At 41.5% G+C, this 22,256-nt stretch overlaps 2 protein-coding genes across 2 annotated transcripts in view; one reads left to right on the top strand and one right to left on the bottom strand.

Moving 5' to 3' along the window:
- Window positions 1-22,256, bottom strand: part of tbcd (tubulin folding cofactor D) — an 86,429-nt gene that overhangs the window by 39,821 nt on the left and 24,352 nt on the right. The window contains exons 14-17 of the mRNA XM_063015908.1: window positions 15,730-15,886; window positions 3,010-3,067; window positions 2,897-2,926; window positions 135-220 (exon numbers count right to left, since the gene is read on the bottom strand). Coding sequence (XP_062871978.1) covers window positions 135-220; window positions 2,897-2,926; window positions 3,010-3,067; window positions 15,730-15,886 — 331 coding nt within the window. The remainder of the gene's footprint in view (window positions 1-134; window positions 221-2,896; window positions 2,927-3,009; window positions 3,068-15,729; window positions 15,887-22,256) is intronic.
- znf750 (zinc finger protein 750) lies at window positions 18,480-21,993 on the top strand. The gene is given in 3 exon segments (XM_062990852.1): window positions 18,480-18,554; window positions 20,103-21,320; window positions 21,447-21,993. Coding segments are annotated over 2 exon segments (1,755 nt in total). The 5' UTR covers window positions 18,480-18,554; window positions 20,103-20,112.

The raw sequence follows: 22,256 nt of genomic DNA, 5'->3' as shown, positions 1-22,256 counted from the left end.
CGATTTTAAAAGAATGCAGGTAGGCAGTGCAGTGCATATAATCCTGAGTGTTAACTGAAAGCAGTGTCCGAGTCAGACCGGATCTGATCCTGATCATACACAGGAAGTCTCACAGCAGTTGTTTTTTTCTTTACCTGATGGTCAGGTAGCAGTTATTCAGGTTCCCAACGGTGAAATAGTCTGCGGCTGTTAAGATATCAATACCGTGGGGGAATGTGCCCTGAGGAGAGAAATCTCACAGCTCATTAATTATGCATAGTTAGAGTTACACCAGTACTGTCGGGAAAATTAGCTTAATATATACCGATCTATATGTATAGATGTAGTCTATCTGTTTCTCTACATACTATCTTAGCCTGCTTTTACCCTGTTCTTCAATGGTCAGGACCCTCACATGACCACTACAGAGCAGGTATTATTTATGTGGTGGATCATTCTCAGCACTGCAGTGACACTGACATGGTGGTGGTGTGTTAGTGTGTGTTGTGCTGGTATGAGTGGATCAGAAACAGCAGCACTGCTGGAGTTTTTAAATACTGTGTCCACTCATTGTCCACTCTAATAGACACTCCTACCTAGTTGGTCCACCTTGAAATACGATCGCTCATCTATTGCTGCTGTTTGAGTTGGTCATCTTCTAGACCTTCATCAGTGGTCATAGGGCGCTGCCCACGGGCTGCTTTTGGCTCGGTGAACTATTCTCAATACAGCAGTGACAGTGAGGTGTTTAGAAACTCCATCAGTAGAAACCACCATGTCAGTGTCACTGCAGTGCTGAGAATGATCCACCACCCAAATAATACGTACTCTGTGGTGGTCCTGACCTTTGACGAACAAGGTGAAAGCAGGCTAAAAAGGTATGTAGAGAAACAGATAGACTACAGTCAGTAATTGTAGAACTACAAATTGCTTCTATATGGTAAGTGGAGCTGATAAAATGGACAGTGAGTGTAGAAACAAGGAGGTGGTTTTAATGTTATGGCTGATCGGTATATAAATAAATATATATACGTATATATATATACAGTGCTCAGCATAAATGAGTACACCCCCTTTGAAAAGTAAGATTTTAATCAATATCTCACTGAACACAGGAACAATTTTCTAAATTTTGACAAGACTGAGTTTCATAGAACATTTCTTTAACCCATAACATAAAAGTAAGGTTAATAATATAACTTAGATTACAAAATATTCAGTTTTACTCAAATGAGTTGATGCAAAAATGAATACACCCCACATCAAAAAGTACTACATCTAGTATTTTATATGACCACTATGATTTTTATGGACAGCATTAAGTCTTCTAATCATGGAATGAACAAGTTGGCGACAAATTGCAACGTCTATCTTTTTCAATTCTTCAAGAACGACCTCTTTTAGAGCCTGGATGCTGGATGGAGAGTGATGCTCAACCTGTGTCTTCAGAATTCCCCATAGGTGTTTGATTGGGTTCAGATCAGGAGACATACTGATTCACTTACACCCTGTTCTTCTTCAGAAATGCAACAGTGGCCTTAGATGTGTGTTTTGGATCATTGTCATGTTGGAAAAGTGCATGACAACCAAGGGCATGAAGTGATGGTAGCATCTTGTCCTTCAATATAGAGCAGCACATCTGTGAATTCATGATACTATCGATGAAATGCAGCTCCCCAACACCAGCAGCACTCATGCAGCCCCACATAAGGACACTGCCACCACCATGTTTCACTGTAGGCACCATGCATTCTTCTTTGTACTCCTCACCTTTGCGACGCCATACAGTTTGGAAGCCATCAGTTCCAAAAACATTTATCTTGGTCTCATCACTCCAGAGTATAGAGTCCCAGTAGTCTTCATCTTTTTCAGCATGGGCCCTGGCAAATTCTAGGCGGGCTTTTTTGTGCATGGGCTTCAGGAGAGGCTTCCTTCGTGGATGATACCCATGCATGCCATTCTTCTGCAGTGTACGCTGTACTGTGTCACGGGAAAAAGTCACCCCAGTTTGGCTTTTTACCTCTTTAGCTAACTGCAGTGAACTTGCATGCCGATTTTCTTCAACACTTCTCATCAGAAGACGCTCCTGTTTGGGTGTTAACATCCGTGGATGGCCTGGACGTCTCTGTAAGATGGTTGCAGTTCCATCTTTGTTAAATTTTTGTATCACTTTTGCTACAGTATTCTGACTGATCAGTAAAGCTTTGCCGATCTTCTTGTAGCCTTCACCTTTCTTGTGTAAAGAAACAATTTTCTTTCTCAGGTCTTGTGACATTTCTCTTCCATGTGGTGCCACTGCTGACAGCATGAAATGGGATGGGGTTTTCTTTGTTAAGTAATGCCCTTTTAACTGTCAACTGTCTGCTGGACACCTGTTTAATGAATAATTAGACTCACATGTGGTTAAATTCATGTTAATTAGAATTTTGTAGTCTAAACTCCTAAGACTTTCATTGGGGTGTACTCATTTTTGCAACATGGTCTTAAATGAATTTGTTAAGAAAATAACTTTTTTGTGTGTACAAATGAACAAATCTTGTTTGCAATCAATGGCCCACATTTGTAGGAGTATTCTGTAGTATAGTACCCCATAGAAAATGTTGATTCTGTAAAGAAACTAAAGGTTTTCTGACAAATCTGTTGGGGTGTACTCATTTATGCTGAGCACTGTATATATATTCACTTGTGTACATTAGTAAAATACATCTATTATCTACTAAGCGATTCTGCATTGCTGCTGCTTCTTTTTCAACTTGTCCAAACATCTGTAATAGCCTGTGGTATTCTATAAATCTTTCTGTAAATACAGTTTGGCTTCAGGTGTTGTACATGGCCATCAAATTAGTAAAATGATGGATTAAATGTATTTGACTCTAACAGGTATTCAAACTAGTGTAATTCTGGTGTCTGTTCTTACCTGCCTGCCGACATTTTCTTGGAAAGCAGCCTGAAGAAGAGAAAAGACCCATTTAATTCTATTATTATACATGCAGTAAAGGTGAGAGGTGCCAGAGGTTGGTGAGAACTTACAGATGCAGCTTTCCTGCATGTGACGTTCCTGTCGAAAATGGCAGCAATCACCAGAGCACTAATCAGAGATGAAAAGAAAGAAAATTCATATTTAAATACAGTCTATTTTTTATTATTTAAATCCTGGCAATCCTGACTACACCTTAGACCCCTTTTTAATAGTTTTACAAAGCCCATTTGACAGCATTGTACACCTGGATTTGGGCAGTTTATAAAGTCATGACTTAAGGTGATACATCATAATTAGTGACAGATTTATCATTACAGAAGTGTAAATGACCTTTGCCAAGGGCACTGACACGACCCCATACCATGACAGACCCTGGCTTTTGGACCCAGGCTGATAACAGTCTGGATTATCCTTTTCGTCTTTGAGCACACGGAATCTATTTTTTCCAAAAAAAAGACCTGGAATGCTGATTCATCTGACCACAATACACGTTTCAACTGTGTGATGATCCATCCTAGATGATTCAGAGCCCAGAGAAGCCCGCTTCTGGACGTGGTTAACATACGACTTATGTTAACTTATGCACAATTACGTTTTAAGTGGCATTTGTGCATGTAACTCCGTGTTGAAGTGCTTGACAAAGGTTTGCCAAAGTAATCCCTCACCCGTGTGGTTATATCGACTATCATTACTTCAGTGGCGGTTCTTGATGCAGTGTCATCTGAGGGATCGAAGATCATGACATTCAGCTTAAGCTTGCGCCCTTGGCCTTTACGCACTGAAATTCCTCCTGATTCCTTGAATGGTTTAATGATATTATGCACTGTAGAGGGAGAAATATGCAAATCCCTTCCAATCTTTCTTTGAGGTACATTGTTTTCAAACATTTCAATAATTTTTTCACACATTTGTTGATAAACTGGATCCTCTGATCATATTTGCTCATCAAAGACTCAGCCTTTCCTGGATGCTGCTTTTGTACCAAACCATGATCACAATCACCTGCTGACATCACCTGTTTGGAATTACATCATTATTTAGTTTTTTCACCTCATTACTAGTCCTAAATTGCCTCTGTCCCAACTTTTTTGGAATGTGTTGCAGACCTGAAATGCAGGAATGTAGGTATATTAACAAATAAAATGAAGTTGAGCAGATAAAACATGAAATATCTCAGGTTCATCCTGTCTACAATCAAATAAAAGTCAAAGTAAATGTAAGGAACACTGCATTTTTTTATTTTATTAGCATTTTCCATACTGTCCCAACTTTTTCTGATTTGGGGTTGTATTTTTTATATACTTTTTCTTTTTATACATCTGAACCTTAATATTTAAGGACTTCATTGTTGTGTATTTTTCACTGTTTTAGTGTGTATGAGTTACATTGAAAATTTTGTTATACACTGCCTGGCCAAAAAAAGGTCACACACTCTAATATTTGGCTGGACCGCCTTTAGCTTTGATTACAACATTCTGCAATGTCACAACATTTATTTCACTTCAGCCGCCTCTCTTCTTACCCTGATGCGCCCATCACTCTGGAATAGCATAAATCTGGACTCATCAGACCACATGACCTTCTTCCATTGCTCCAGAGTCCAATCTTTATGCTCCCTAGCTAATTGAAGCCGTTTTTGCCGGTTAGCCTCACTGACAAGTGGTTTTCTTAAGGCTACACAGCTGTTTAGTCCCAATCCCTTGAGTTCCCTTTGCATTGTGCATGTGGAAATGCTCTTACTGTCACTATTAAACATACCACTGAGTTTTACTGTTTTTTTTCTACGATTTGAATTCACCAAACGTTTAAGTGATCGCCGATCACCATCATTCAAAATTTTTTTCCAACCACATTCCTTCCTCGAAGATGATGTTTCCCCACTGTCCTTCCACTTTTTAATAATGCGTTGGACAGTTCTTAACCCGATTTTAGTAGTTTCAGCAATCTCCTTAGATGTTTTTTCTGCTTGATGCATGACAAATCCAGGTGGTGACCTTTTTTTTGGCCAGGCAGTGTATTTTTATATACACAATAACAATAAAGGCATTCATTCAAACATGCAAACATTTGATCTTTGTGAAGGAAGTGCTGACATCAAAAAAATCAACAAAAAGTTTTAATTTGGGTTGTCCAAATTTTTGCATGCAGTATATTTTTCAATGTCAACCAGAAGTCTGATCTAAGCTATTATCATACAGCCTTACAGCATATTCAACCTAATCCCAAGGTGGTCAAAAAGACAGAATAGAGAGAAGAAGTTTTATGTTTCCCTGAGGAAAACACCCCTATGCTTCCTCATTTAATTATCTTTGATCTGTTTTTGTTACTCCAGGATAATTAGTCGATTACTGTACAACAGAAACTATGACATACTTGAAGGATTTGGTTAATGGGTTTCGGCGCTGAATGCAGCATTGTGCAATCTTTACCCAGCTCTGCACGATGAGCTGGAATAACTCCCGCTCACCTGCTGAGCCTCTACTCAGATTATGATGAAATTCTCCCAGTGTGTGAAACGTAGCTTGTTGTTTTTTCCCGTAGCACCCCAGTGCCCTCTTTTCTTTCTGTTTCTGCACTCTCCCTCTTCCATGCTGACAGGCTATGTGAACGTGCCCGCGAGGGATTCCCACCAAAGATATACACACAGTCTGGAGAATGATGTGCCGCTGGCACCGTCGCTCGCGGGCACACGCACGGGAGCACACAACAGGCACACTTAAGAAAACACCATGCACAGCTACAAACATACACTGATGGATTTGATGAACTGGTGGTGGCCTGGAGCAACACAAAATCGAGGCTGATTTTCTGTGCTTGTTGCAGTGTATGTACACAAACACCTCTGCTATTGTTAGTGTTTGGGATTTAAATGTACCATTTTTACAGCACTAACGGCAAGTCTTAAGGTGCATTTACATACACTTTGTTCAGCTCTTGGCTTGAGTGGTGCAGTAACATGTCATTAAAGTGCAAATATGAGACAAATCTGCATTTGTGTGGAACAAGCATCAACTCCACTTTGAAGGCGTCCACATGTATCTGTGTTTAGCTGTATTTTTCTCACTGTGTGGTGGTTTCACATTTAAACTTGTGTTATAGCTCGGGGTGCTGAGAAATGGTAAGAATCAGCTTTTCGGAGCGAGAGTCTAAAACACCCATCATTAAAAAAAAGCTTTACACGGCTTAATGTACTAAAAGAACGACACAGGAACACTAAACCTCTCTTCGTTATTACTGCTCATAAGTTCTCTTCAATAATGAAATTCCTCACCTGTTGTTGAAGTACAATAAGTCACGTTAAGCTTTGTTCATGCTAAGCATTGTTCATCCTGCCTGAGTCGCTTTTACTGCGTCATATCAAACAGTTCATCTCATTGGCGGCGCTTTGAAAAGGTCAGCGGCAAACTGGGTCAAAGTTCAATCAGATGAACTCTGAGCACCAAGGCAGGCGCAAAAATCCTGAGACCAACGCGGCAAAAGCTAAACAGCATCGCCACACTGCATTTATTTGTCATATATACATATGCACGTGTACAGTACAACAAACTGGGGTCAGAGCGCAGGGTCAGCCATTGTATGGCACCCCTGGAGCAGAGAGGGTTAAAAGTCCTGCTCAGGGGCCCAACAGTGGCTGCATGGCAGAGCTGGGATTCGAACTCTCAACTTATTGATTGGTAGCCCACAGCTCTACCCACTATGCTACCACTGTCGCATCATCAGTTTACTTTCTGAGCATGGTTTTGACATCAAATCATCATTCCAGATGTGTATGTTTAGAAATTTGTGATGCAGAAGGCATCGTTCTGGTTGTATGAACTGACTCAAGCTGACATACAGCAGCAAGTGCAGAAGATTGTTAGGAAGACAACAGGACCTAACAAGCTTGTGCGAGAAGGTGACCGAAACCACACCGACCAAGCCGAAACCTGGCAGGGCTCGTTCTTATGGCGAATCTGCATTTGTGTGGAACAAGCATCAACTTCACTTTGAAGGTGTCCACATGTATCTGTGTTTAGCTGTATTTTCCTCACTGTGTGGTGGTTTCACATTTAAACTTGTGTTATAGCTCGGGGTGCTGAGAAATGGTAAGAATCAGCTTTTCGGAGCGAGAGTCTAAAACACCCATCATTAAAAAAAAGCTTTACACGGCTTAATGTACTAAAAGAACGACACAGGAACACTAAACCTCTTTATTTTAGTTATTACTGCTCATAAGTTCTCTCCGCTAATGAAATTCCTCACTTGTTGTAGTACAATAAGTCACGTTAAGCTTTGTTCATGCTAAGCATTGTTAATTCTGTAAATTGAGTCGCTTTTACCATGGCATATCAAACAGTTCATCTCATTGGAGGCACTTTGAAAAGGTCAGTGGCAAATGGGTCAAAGTTCAATCAGGTAAACTCCAAGCACCAAGGCAAGCGCAAAAATCCCAAGCCCAACACGGTAAAAGCTAAACGGCATCGCCACACTCTATAGGCATGCGCTATTACAGTACAACAAACTGGAGTCAGAGCGCAGGGTCAGCCACTGGAGCAGAGAGGGTTAAGGGCCTCGCTCAAGGGCCCAACAGTGGCTGCATGGCAGAGCTGGGATTCAAACTCTCAACTTTTTAATTGATAGACCAAAGCCCTACCCACAAGGCTACCACTGTCCCATCATCAGTTCAGTTTCTAAACACGGTTCTGACATGGTCATCATTCCAGATGTGTATGTTTAGACAGCTGTGACACAGAAGGCATAGTTCTGGCTGTACGAACTGACTCAGGTTGACATACACACAGCGCACAAGCAGATGCAGCAAGTGCAGAAGATTGCTGGGAAGCGACAACAGGACCTAACAAGCTTGTGCGAGAAGGTGACCGAAACCACACCGACCAAGCCGAAACCTGGCAGCGCTCGGGAGGGAGGGGGGTTGAGTGACAAACTGAACCAAACGGTGCAGTCGGTTGTGGATGGGCCCGCACTTGCCCTTGGAGCAGGGAGGGGAGGGGAGAGGCATGTCAAATCAGACGGTATATCTTCATCTCTACTTTACTGGATACCATTACAGCAAGGCTTTATGATTGAAAAGACAATGATTAACCTGTAATGCTCTAGGCTATTTTTATTTTTTCTTCTGTCTGATACGTACACACATACACACACGTACACACACACACACACACACAACTTGTCAAGTTTTCTAAAACCTACACTTTTCCATTCTTCTGTAAAACAGATTTTACAGATAAGCATAACCCAAATACACATTTAGAGATACAGAAAAAGGGCACTCAGGTGGTGCAGTGATAAATTCCACAAGCCCAGGGTTTGAATACCAAGCGTTGCCATCAGCCCTTTGGCAAGGTTATAATAGTTTTGGATTTTTCATTATAGTTTAGTTTTATTTCGTTGTGACTTTTTTTTCTCTAATTCAGTTAGTTTTAATTAGTTTATAGAGTGGGTTTGCTAGTTTTTATTAGTTTTTATTATTTTCTTAATGCTTAGTTTTAGTTTAGTTTTCATTAGTTCTAGTATTAGTTTTAGTTTTTTCATACTTTGGGTTATTTTTCAGGTGCAGGATTAAAAAAGGTCAGAGTAAGTATTGTGTAATAAAAACTCAACAAAAGATACCATTTAAAAAATGTATTCAATTACTGTTGAACAACCAACTGTAAACTGTAACAGTCCACAAGATAGTAGCCTTAAGTGCAAAACGTGTATAATACTGCTGCTGAAAATAATCAGAAGACTAAGGACACACATGAACAGAATAATTAGGGCTGTCACGCGATAACAAATGTTGGGCCCCCTCAACAAATTGCATATGCTGACAGCTGATCAGAATGAATTAAAAGTACTCACAGAAGTTACACTTCAAGTCCAAATTCCTGCCTCTGGTATTTTTAATGCACAGTTTTAGTTATTTTAATTTTACTTTTAAGTTTAACGAAAATATTGTAATATAATAATAACGACCTGGCGAGTGCAGCCAATGTGGGGGCAGTGAGGTGAGTGGTTGAGTTCATGTTGTGGAGCAGGGCTCTAGAGTGCGACCAATTCGCACATGCGACCTAATTTCTCAATGGTGCGACTAAAAAAAATCTCAGGTCGCACCGGTGCGACCAGCAGTTCAAGGGGAAAAAAGTCTCCGCTACTCTGAAAGTCTCCCTGTGGTACAACAACAGACACACATTAGGCCAATATAATGGTCTAAACCAATCAGAGACAGTGAAGGGCGGGACAATATTGTATCGGTGATATGTGAGCGACATTCAGCTCAACCAATCAGAATGCAGCACCGGACGTTCAGTTAGTTTAGTTTTGTATATGAGACTCGCCGGACGGCCAAAGTATAAAAGTTCGGTTTCTGGAGCTAGGCAGTTTAAAGTGTTGTAACGCTTACTGAAGTCCTGACTAAACCGTTACAGTGAAGTCTACCTTGTCGTGTGCTTTTATTCCCACACATTCATCACCACACAGCAAGAGACCCGTAACAGTGGTGAGCCGACCCTCTAGTAGCAATAGGCTAATGCTAGCGGTTAAGTGCGACGATAGCGAAAGTAAAAACACAATAATATTTTCGTTAAGTAAAATATAAAAATAACTAAAAGACAGTGAAGTGTTAGAATACATGTTATCAAAATACACAGTAAGTGCACCGCAATCGATTTTGGGAATCTGTGTAAAAGATCCAGTAAAGCCGATAATATAATGCACTTTATTTAAGATTACACTCTAACACTAGAGCCCCATACACACACACACACACACACACACACACACAAAAATATATATATACATACATACATACATACATACATGAATAGATATACTCTATTATTATTGTTATAATTTTTATAATAGTGTACTATAATGAGATTATAATACTATAATTAACTGTAAAGAGCATGGGAAAACCATGGCCGTCAAAATTGTATTTGTGACTGGTTCTAATACATTTTGAATTGAAAGGATGAAAAGCACAATGCATCTATAAAACACATTACATGCCGCAGTAAATGCACTGCCCATGGGTCCCCTCTCCCCACTGCCTTTCAGCGGCAGACAGCAACAAACATCAACAGACGAGGCCATGTTGACCAGACTGTTATTTAATCATTTACAAGTCAATATTGCCTATATGGACAGCGAAAAAACAAGTGAACCTGTAAAACTAAGGTGTTAAATGCGATGCAGTTGAAAATTAGGGTGCACCTAACTTTTGTGCTGGTGCACCTAAGAAAAAAAGTTAGGCGCACCAGTGCAACCAGTGCAAAAAGTTAGTCTAGAGCCCTGTGGAGGCCCCCCTGCCATGGGCTCCGGTGCACCTTTTGTGTGTACCGTAGTTTTTCCTGCCCTTGTAATTCACACAAGAACAATTTTTCCTTAAAAAAAGGGCTATTCTAAGAAAAAGAATGTTGTTTTCTAACGTCTCACCTGTCATGTAATGTGATTTACAAATATATTGTCTGGCCCTTTAAGAATGTTAAGAGTACCATAGGGCATAGGGAGCAAGTATGTAGGGAAGATCTCAGAATTGACCGTGTCCGGCTGTGCTTATTTTGTTCTGTTAATCAGCGTTCTGATTCATGCACTTTTAAAAAACGCAAATTACCACAGAGACACATATTTACGTGGCAAAAACAGCTCAATAAAAATAGTTTGATTAATCGATTAATTTTTTTAATCGCGATAAAAAATTTAACACTTTAATCACGATTACGACAGCCCTAATAATAATATAAACTAATTCATGAGACACACATCAGGGAGCTCAATCTGAGAAAAACATCAACTTAACTTTTGCTCTCATCATTTGGCAGGCTAGCGTGGTGAGCAGAAACAGAATGTAAACAAGAAGTGCCGTCAGGGAGCATGAGGTACCGTACGGTGCCGGCAGCTAACGTAAAACTGCTCAAGTGAAAAAATCTATTTCATATCAGTTCACAATGCTCATAAATAAATTGACAAACACGAAAACGAAGGGTATTCTATCTATAATTTTAGTATGCTTTAGTTAGTTTTGTAAACGCATAATACAGTTACAGTTAGTTATCATTTTTTCTTTTAATTATCGTTTTTATTTATTTCAGTTAACGAAAATGTTTTTTCAATTTCAGTTTTTGTTATTTCGTTCGTTTTCGTTAACGATAATAACCCTGCCGTGATTGGCTATTTCTGGGGAGCAATGAATTAGCATCCTGTCCAAAGTCTGTTACCATTACTCATGTTACTCATTACTTCAAAATTTTTATAAATGTGTTCAAGTGTAATTTACATCCAATTTTGTGTTTGTCAGTGACAATGTATCATTAATTTGAATGGCCTGGGGCTAATTCTCTTAGCTTAGTAAGCTAAAACTGCGACAGTGGGCAGGGACAGCCAATGATGCAACCGCTGTCTAACTAACAGATATTTTTCGTAAGTCTGCGAGCAATCGTAGAGACGCTCCGATCGAGTCGTTAAACAGTTCACACATAGCGATCGAGAGCTGATTTTCGAGCACCAAGCGAATTTACGGAGATTTCATATGACAGCCCTCGAACACAGCCAATTGTTTTTGTGTGGACCTGGGCAGGTCTGAGGCTCTGATAAGACTTAAACTCGCGACTTCAGACACCGCGGTGGTGTGTTAGTGTGTTATGCCTAGTTCACACTACACGATTTTTGCCCTGATGGGCGCAAAATTTGCCGGCTCGGGAGCAACTTGGCATTCGTTCGGCGATCGAAACCACTCTCAATCTCTAGTTAGGCACCTAAAAATTTTATTTTGACTCAAGAACGAGTGAGCATCGGAAGCGTCCTTAGTGATCAAGGCAATCCCAGCATTCAGTGCGGCAGCTCTTCTCTCACAGAAAAATAAAAAAAACATGGCTGACGGGGCGGAGAAATGAATGGAGTTATTTTCAAACATAAATAAATTATTATTGATTTTTTATTATATTTATATATATATTTATATTATATTTATATTATTGATATTGATATTATTGACTTGTATAAACTTGCACAAGTGTTTTTATTTGCAAGTTCGGGCTCGTCAGCGAATTTAACTGTTTTCGGTACACAAAGGGAGATGTGAGTTGACATGCTAGCACGCTGTGCCACCCCATCCCATTGGTTTGAATGGCAAGATGCTAAATGCGAAAACCGATGGAATCGCTGTCTAAGTAGCGCGTTCAAATAACTTGCCTTATAAGTCACTGACCTATTAGAATCCTCTCTACTGAAGCAGCTGCCTATGTAGGCAGTAAGACAGCAAGGCAGCTCCCTAGGTTTTCGAACACACCCACTGTGTGAACTACTCAACAACTCGATCCGAGCGGCTCGCCAAGCGATCGGCGAATGAAGATAAATATCTAGCTTGCCAGATATCTGGATATGAGTTGGCTGACTAACAATGAGTGTGGTGTCGAACAGCCAATGAGAACGCAAGATACGGGGTGAGGGGAAACGCAGGGGAGTTGTAAAAAGGTGGGACGGGGCAGACACTCAAGTTTTACAGTATTTCTGACCTTACCGTTCTCTACAAAACAACATCAACTTTGCATTGCAAAACATACGTATTAACTTCCAACTCACTATAGAACAAACAATCCATGCTGGCCACGTAGCCAAATCCACTCAGATTCATTTATTTCTCCTACTTGATTTAACGCTGCACATCAGCACACAAACTTTGATCTCTCGCTACTTGATGACGTGCATTTTTGGACGTGGTATCATTAAACCCCTCGTCACTTCTCGTGTGTGTTTTTATGACAAAACGTAGTTTGAGAGACCAGAGAAGCTCGCCTGTGATTCCAGTTGATGATAGATGGTGTAGTGTGAAACCCCCCTATCACCAATCAGTCGTGTAGTGTGAAATACACACCGACTTGATAGACTCCTGATTACAGTTGTGTAGTGTGAACTGTATAGCGACCTGACGACTTGGCAAAGTGTAGTGTGAACTTGGCATTGGACAGCTGCACCACCCGAGCTCCTAGCAAATTTTCTGTTTTTTTTTTTTTCTTACTTTAGATGCAGTAAAAACATGCTGAGTTGTGTATTATATAGAATATAAAATTCGATGCAATAACAGCCCTGCAACACACACTGACAAAGACAAAAAACAACACACCTGACTTAGACAGAGAAAGGGTGTGAAGAAAAGACTGGGAGAGGCATTCCAAACTGGTTTTAAACAATATCAATGCCTTCTAAAAACACTCAGCGTTCCTTTAAACACCTATATTATGTATAAACCACCTTTTTATATAAAAATTACAAATGTTTTCACTTACAGTACAACTATATGTTTTGTTACTGTAGTCCCCTTAGGGTTTTTGCTGAACTTGGCCAAACCGAGCGTAGAAACAAGCATTTATTGTTTTGTGTATAATCCGCACAAACAGTCTGACTTAAACAGGTTTTCCTGGTGTGAGGAAACAGGGGAGGGTCTAGAAATTGCTGACTAGCTTAGACGAACTGACAGTATGAGAAACAGAAACATAGTAGCAGGATTACTGCTCTTCCCTGAAGCCTGAAGATTCACTATATGGATAAAAGTATTGAGACACCTCTTCTAATTTATGTGTTTCAGCCACAATAATTGCTGACAAATGTAATACATCAGTTATATGGGGGAAACTTTACACTTACAACTTGGCAGAAACAGTTTAGGGAAGGCCCTTTCCTGTTCCAGCATGATTGTGCCCCTGTGCACAAAACAAGAAACTCCAGTCTACTGCATAGAGCCCTGACCTTAGCCCCACTGAACAGCTTTGGAATGAACTGGAATATCAATCAAGTATTGCTTGACCAACATCAGTGGTCAGACATACAGATGCTCTTTTCAATGAATGAGTACAAATTCCCAAAGACATACCCAAAGTGGCTGTTGTTATAGCTGAAAAGATCACATAGAGGTCACTATTTCAAATATATTACCATTTGTTTTTGCAAGTCCAATTACTTTTGTCCATATAGTTTAGCAAAAGCACTGGTCAACAAAGCCACCTGCAATGCAATTCTGCTACTGTAAGCACATCACCCACGCTGACCAAGGACCAATGGTGAATTATTTAAGACCTCCTTTAACCTATAAAAGAATACGCTTTGCTCTTTGTATTCTTTCACCTTTTTACACCAAGGTTTCAATCGAATGGTCGCTTTTGCACTGGCAAGGAGGTGAGCCCTGCTTTGACCGACTCTCCCTCAGACACAGCTTATTATGTATGTTAAGCATCCGGGACTGGATAAATTACCACATTAGACTGTTCCATCAACCCAATGGCCCCTGAGAGTTTATTGTTGCTAATTAATAACAATAAACTTAGATATCCTGTCAAGGCTAAAGGGAGACCAGGTGCTCACGTGGCGCAGCAGTCTTCAATGCTAGCTCAGCACTGAAGGATGCTTAAGGTTCTACCGTCCCAGCAGGCATCCAACAGATATTATTGATCAGTGGGATGAGGACAGGTTTGTGCCTTTTCAAACTACGTCCAATCAAATAAAATTATACAGGTGAACTTTAATTGAATTCTAGATACATTAAAGCAAACATGGTGCACATGACCATCATTTGGAGAGTTACAGGAAGGGGATTGTATACCTTTGTGAATATCGTATTTTTTCTCGTCGACAAGTGTAGAATCATGGGTAAAAATCAACATATTGATTGCATATGTGTGCAAAAAGTTCAAGGGGCCTGAATACTTTCTGAAGCCACTTTAAAATCCCAAAATGCAGCCACAAACTAAAACTTTTCCAACTGTTTTCTAATCCAAATGCTACAGACAAGTCATAAAACAAGCACAGCATGTGTAAACATGAATACATTTTGTATCTACTGTGATTTAGCATTAATGGCAAGTTCACACTACATGACTTTCCAAATCGTCAGGTCGCCGTACAGTTCACACTGCACAACTGGATCTCTTCTAATCGGGAGTCTTTCAAGTCGGTGTGTATTTCACACTACACGACTGATCGGCGATAGGGGGTTTCACACTACACCATCTATCACCAACTGGAATCGCAGGTGAGCTTCTCTGTTCTCTCAAACTATGTTTTGTCACGAAATCACACGCAAGAAGTGACGAGGGGTGTAATGATACCACGTCCAAAGATGCACGTCAACAAGTAGCAAGTGATCAAAGTTTGTGCGGCTACAAGACCAGCAGGGATTGTTCTATAGTGAGTTGGAGGTTAATAAATATTTTTGCAATGCAACGTTGGTGTTATGTTTTGTAGAGAACGATCAGGTCAGAAATACTGTAAAACTTGTGTGTGTGCCGATGTATTCTGATATAAACTATATTATGCCCCTGTCCTACCTTTTTACAACTCCTCCCCTGCGTTTCCCCTCACCCGTATCTTGCGTTCTCATTGGCTGTTCGACACCGCGCTCATTGCCAGTTGACATGCTAGATATATAACTTCAGTCACAGAGCGCTCGGCGAGCCTTGGATCGAGTTGTTGAGTAGTTCACACAGCGATTGAGGGCCGAGTTTCGATTGCCGAGCGAACGCCGAGTTGCTCACGAGCCGGCAAATCTAGCGCCGACCAGTCGCCGAGCGAAAATCAGGGCAAAAATCATGTAGTGTGAACTAGGCATAAGTCTACTGAAAAACAAATTTTGGTGCCACTCTAAAGACTTAACAGTAGCATCCTAGCAGTAGCGGGGCTTGAACCAGTAACGTTCTGATTACTAGTCCAGTACCTTAAGTGCTGAGCTACCACAGCCTCTAATCTACTCCTGATTTGTTGAGCTATGCACATGGTTTGTGAATGGATGTTATTACCTGGCAATCTGATTGACGTACAGTTGCAGCTCTTTGGGGTCGTAAGCTCGAGCAAATGCCCAGCACACGTAGCATGCAGCATCCCGCACATTTGAGCCCAGACTGCATGCTCCTCTTCGTTCATCGTAGACCAGGGCCTTCAGGATTAGTGGGACCACTGCAGGAGCACAGAAACTCATTTACATTCAGTCTAAAAGGGCTACGATCAAATCTTATGTTAATTGCATAGGAATATATTGGATTTTAACATCATGTTCTACACACTTTTGGTTACATTCAGGACAGGTAACTAATGGTTAGCTGGTAGCTACTGGTAAAATTCATCAGTTCAAGTTAAAAGTCAAACACAGTCATGGACAATTTTGCATCTCCAATTCACCTCACTTGCACGTCTTTGGACTGTGGGAGGAAACCGGAACACCCGGAGGAAACCCACACAGACACGGGGAGAACATGCAAACTCCACAAAGAAAGGACCTGGATTGCTCCACCTGGGAATAAAACCCAGGACCTTCTTGCTGTGAGGCAACAGTGCTACCCACCGAGCCACCGTGCCTCGCCACAACATACACAACTGAACTGAGATGTGAGTCTGAGTTTTGAGACTGCAACTGACTGCTGGACATATTAGTTACTGCCAAGAAAGAAGATCCATCATTTGACTATACTAATAAATATTTATGAACACCAGAGACCTTGTGCAGATGTAGCTTACTGGTTATAGCATGAGACTAGTGATCAGAAGGTTGCTAGTACAAGTTCTACCACTTCCAAGCTGCCAGTGTTGGGCCTCTCAGCAAGGCCCCTGAACCTTAATTGCTTGCATTGTATCAGTCAAAATTGTATGTTGCTTTGGATTAAAGCGTCTGCTAAATGTTGTAAATGTAAACTAAATAGATTTGGAAGGACTAATGATAACACTCATTGATCACAACTGACCAAGCTAATTTTCAAACTTCTCTAACTTAGAAAATCATTTTTTTTGTGGATCTAATTCCCCAAGCTGTTGTCACAAAGCATAATGCCCCGTCAGAACACCTCTCAAAAATGTTCAACAAAGAATTGTTTGTCAGACTGCTAGACCACAAATCATAATTACTCACTCAAAAATTCGGATTTTCACTGCTCCGTGAACTCCATGAATTACAGATTGCTTTACACCGACCCCAGCAAACATTGAACTGAAAATGTGTGCAGTTTGTGTGTGGCTGCTCGATCATGGAAATCATCATGACGCTCCTAAAGGTTATTTTATTTGCTGAATTTTATGTCTGAACTACTCCGTTTGTGCTGCATTATTAATGACAATGTTTGTCAGTGAGTAAGTAGCAGATGTGTCTAAAACAATTGCATGTCTGCATACTGTTGGCCACGTAGTGTGTTTAGTGCAGGTAATGTGTTTATTGTGCTTATGTTAGCATTTTTAGGTAGTGTCCATATACACTGATCAGCCATAACATTATGACCACCTCCTTGTTTCTGCACACACCGTCCATTTTATCAGCTCCACTTACCATACAGAAGCACTTTGTAGTTCTACAGTTACTGACTATAGTCCATCTACTTTTCTACATACTTTTTTAGCCTGCTTTCACCCTGTTCTTCAATGGTCAGGACCCCCACGGTATTATTTATTATTTTTTTATTTATTATTAAATACCGTGTCCACTCACTGTCCACTCTATTAGACACTCCTACCTAGTTGGTCCACCTTGTAGATGTAAAGTCAGAGACGATCGCTCATCTACTGCTGCTGTTTGAGTTGGTCATCTTCTAGACCTTCATCAGTGGTCACAGGACGCTGCCTATGGGGCGCTGTCGGCTGGATGTTTTTTGAATGGTGGACTGTTCTCAGTCCTGCAGTGACAGTGAGGTGTTTAAAAACTCCAGCAGCACTGCTGTGTCTGATCCACTCATACCAGCACAACACACACTAACACACCACCACCATGTCAGTGTCACTGCAGTGCTGAGAATAATCCACCACATAAATAATACCTGCTCTGTGGTGGTCCTGACCATTGAAGAACAGGGTGAAAGCAGGCTAAAACAGTATGTAGAGAAACAGATGGACTACAGTCAGTGATTGTAGAACTTCAAAGTGCTTCTATATGGTAAGTGGAGCTGATAAAATGGACAGTGAGTGTAGAAACAAGGAGGTGGGGTTTTAATGTTATGGCTGATCAGTGTGTGTGTACATACATATATTGTTTTCATTATTTTACCTGTAGTTCATTTAGCATTTTTAGTAAAGAATTATAGTAATAAGACACACTTGAAAATTCTCCTAAAAGTCTTTATGCAGAGACTTCATTAAAAAATAAAACATGATAAAAATGATCCAACCCCATTTTATAGGAAAAACCATTAAAAGCTAATTTTGTGCAATAAAGATAAGTAATTAGAAATAAACTCCCACTGATCCGTTCCCACAGAGCCGGTATGAACCCGACACATCAGGCAAAACAGAAATTCAACTGCATGCAAATCTCAGCAGTGTATCCTCACGCTGTTTCCACACCCCTCTTCCCCCCTGATCTGGATTATACACCACCATGCTGAAGATCTCAAGCTTGTAAAAGCCATGCTGGTGAATCGTGGCTCGGGGCCTGACTAATATTAGCTAGAGAGGTGCTGCCTCAGGGCTCTACCTGGGCATAGACTCCACCCCACTTAGAGCTACAGAGACAGTCACACAGGGACAGATCAGACACGACAGCTTCAATAGTCTCGTGCACGTCGTCATCGTCCTCGCCGACACCGTACGAGGCCGGGGACAGCTTCGCGCGTTCTGAGCGGCCCACCCGTTGTCCGTCAGTGATTAGGTAAGTACCAGGCATATATTGAGGATCTTATTATTAAATTGTACTTAATGGCTCTTAGACACGAACTAAAATTGAATCACCTCTGTTAGCCACATGACGTGATTTTAGGGTTGATTTGAGTCATTTCAGCAATTCTAGAAATTTATACTGGGGTAGAAACAGCAGGTGCTTTTGACTTTTGATATATAGTCATATAGATATTATTTGGGGTTTTAGAAACACCCCAAAACCTCTTGTTTTTTCACAGGTTATACTTATCAATGCAAAACATTGTGGGGAAAACTCTGTAAAGTAACTATTCTATGTCTAGAGAGCACAGAGGAAGAGTCCTATTTAAATAAAAGGTCAAATATTGACAGATGATTATTGTCCTCGTGACTGGGATTCTCTTGAAAATTGTATTAAATCTACAGTATTTTACTGCTTCATTCGTACAATGTTAACACTGTTCACTAAATGATTTTCCTTCTTTTTTTTTTAATTCAACATTGATTAGCAGTTCCTTCTGTACAATATAAAATATTCAGACGTTAAGATACAGCGAACAAAAAGAAGAAATAAAATTTCACAACACAAACGTCTTCGAGCAATTTTATTCCTTCGGAGGGAGCGGCCGTATTTGCGTGGAGCTTAACCAAAACTGGACTGACAACCTGTTGTGACAATGCATGACAAGCAGGTTCCTTAAGGCAGTGACTTAACAACAGAGAACCTGCAATACTTCTCAAGAAGAAAAAAAGAAACCTCACCCTTCCAATACCAACCCTGCGGCTTCTAAATCTTAGCATAGTCGTCCTCAACGAACCCTGATCTTTACAGCCGAGCTACGCAGGTCCAGTCCTGATAATCCACTACGGGCTTAAGTTTTATGGTGTAGAATTAGAAATACAACTCAAGTCCATTATTAAGTCCTATGAGGTAGATTTGGGTCGGGTTAAAGAGAGCTGTACTGCTGGAGTTGGGCATCCTCGGGTTAAAACGAGTACATCTTTCAGTGTCAAGAAGCAAAGGCGAAATCGTCTGTATGGTTTCACAGCTAAAATTTGGCACTCCTCCCGTATGAAGTACCGTTACGATAATTCATCATCAGCAGCAGCCAGTCTGCTTTCCTTAGTCCTCAGAGCAGGTGAGATCATTGAGTCTTTAAGTGGTTTGCAGGTGGGGTTACGGGAAGCAGGTGTATGCAGTTTCCCACGCCGTCAGCATGGGCTTCGAAGATGAGAAGCAAGTCTCCACAGGCCTACGGTTTCATCGCAAGAACCGCTCCTACCTGTCGCAGCACCGTGTGCCAGGAGCAAGCGGTGCTTCAAACAATCCACATGACCAAAGCCAAAAAAAGCCCTAAAAAAATTGCCTCAGCGTATGCAAAACTAGCTCAGAGTTTGAATACATACCCGTAAACTTCACTGGCAAATAGCACCCCGGGGAAATAAACGCAGCTAGCCTGCAGGGTACAGTTCACACAGGGTGAAGGTACCCTTAAAAAAAAAAAGGTATCAGAAACATTGCATAACCACAACTATTCATTCTATATTTTTTCCTGTTTAGGACTAAGAACATGGAAACTCAAACTCAGCCGGAGAGAAAACCGAAGAAGCCTCATTACATCCCCCGTCCTCCTGGCAAGCCCTTCAAGTATCAGTGCTTCCAATGTCCCTTCACGTGCAACATCAAGTCCCATCTTTTTAACCATATGAAGTACAACCTGTGTAAGAACTCCATCTCCTTGGTGTCCCTGCGTGGGGAACAAACTGCAAGAGCATCCAGAGCCCCACAGCGCTGCACCTCCTCAAACCAACTCCCTTTAGGAGCCTCGATGCCTGCTAAACCAAGCCCGATCCGGCTCGACCCCCCAGATCACCCGAGCTGCAAAGCTGGAACAGCAGAAAAACTTGATGAGTCAGTCGTCCAAGAGGAACAGAGTGCGGAAAAGATGACGGAAACAGAGAGTTCTGAGAAGACATCTCAAAAGAACGTCTCTGAGCTGAAGATTAGTGAGAGCAGGACTCTGGGTACTTCTGAGGGGCTGATCAAGTGCACTTCGTCGTCGGCATTTTCTCCAGTTTCACGGAAATGCGAAAGTGAGACGCTAGTTTCACCTAACTTCCACTCAGGGCAAACCTGGGGTCATCAAGCCACCACTGTACCCCTCAAACCTACAGCAGATTACCAGCCATACCTGCTCCCGGAAAGATCTTCACATGTCTTCTACCAGCCTTACATGCAAAATCAGGGCATTCCTCCAGCCTACTGCCTAAGCCTGCAAGAGCATCAAAGAACACTGGTCCCAGCACCTTTAATCCCACCAAGTCCAGCCCTCCTTCATCCATACCACTACAGATACGGCCACTCTTTTCTTCCAGTTCCACCACTGCCTTACGGTCTTTATGGTCCTCCAGAACATCCTTCGTCCTTACAAGGCCAGAGGTACGTCCCAGTACATATGTTCCCGCACAGCTTTGAGTCCAGGGACTATAGGGGGTACGGTTATCTCCAGACGAGCCCCTACAACAGAGTATCAGATACCAGGGAGGACCAACAGCCTGGAGGGGACCGGACCACACGCCAGAGCCCCATGGCTGGCTGTGCTGCATCTGGGTCTCCAGACAGGCCGGGTGTTGCAGAATTCGCCCAGCACCGTTCTGCCAACCCACAGAACTCTACCTGCCAATCAGACTGCCCCACTTCAGGAAATAGACCAATTACAGAACCTGATAGGATTCCGTGTAGCCAGCAGCAAGAGGGTGGTGAACAAAAGCAAAAACGGTAAGTAATCAGAACTCAGTTTAAACATTTATAATTCACTATAAAGCATTAACACAAATCAAGGATTTTTAATAATTACTTCTCTCTTCTCAGAGATAACACGGAAACTACCACTCCCATAAACAGCGCTGAATATTCATCAGACGAAGCTGTGAATGATGAGAGCGATGGCAAAACAGCTCCATTAAACCTGTCCAAGAGAAAGAGGAACAGGTCTCTCTCCACAGTCCATGAATCCGACACGGATATCAGCTCTGACTCTGAAGCCGAAGCCCCTCTCAACCTCTGCCTCCGTGCTCTTTCCAGCAGTCCGGTTAAATGGCCCCCCACCAGTTCTGAGCTCCAAAAACACGTCAATACCAGGCAGGTTCAGACCACGCCGTCCGACCAGGAGCAGTGTGACCGCAGACACTCGGCAGCTTTTGCTCTCTGCCAGCTTGCCAGCTCTAGCAACATCAATGCTGCCGACCCTCCATCGGCACCACAAGTGGACACTCAAAGACCAAATTGTCCAGAGCTTTCTGCAACACATTCGGGCACGGAAAAGTCTGAGCAGAGCACTTTGTCCAGGGGGAAGAAACGAGCAAGTGATGAGCCCAAGAAAAAGAACAACAAGAGATCAAGAGTGAAAGAGCTGGTCTGAGACCAGAGATGGAGAACACAGAACTGCTAACTGATAATCAGTGTGTCCAGAATTAATACAGTCACTAAATGTATGTCCAGTTTGTTCTTGGGTACAACTACAAATGTCATTGTGTTTCTACATCCTTAAAAGTATTTGCTGTTGCTAAAATCTAGATGTCCTATTACTGTGGCATCTTTTACATATCCTGAAATATTCTTAATGGATGTTTATGATGTGCTGCAGCACACATTTTCACTGCATTGTTATAATGTTTAAACCTTTTTTATCTCAAGTGTAAATAAATTGTTTAA

This window comes from Trichomycterus rosablanca, chromosome 2 (assembly GCF_030014385.1).
Source record: "Trichomycterus rosablanca isolate fTriRos1 chromosome 2, fTriRos1.hap1, whole genome shotgun sequence".
Classification (NCBI taxonomy): Eukaryota; Metazoa; Chordata; class Actinopteri; order Siluriformes; family Trichomycteridae; genus Trichomycterus; species Trichomycterus rosablanca.
Note: the sequence above shows the minus strand (reverse complement) of the source record. Positions and strands in the feature narration are given on the sequence as shown.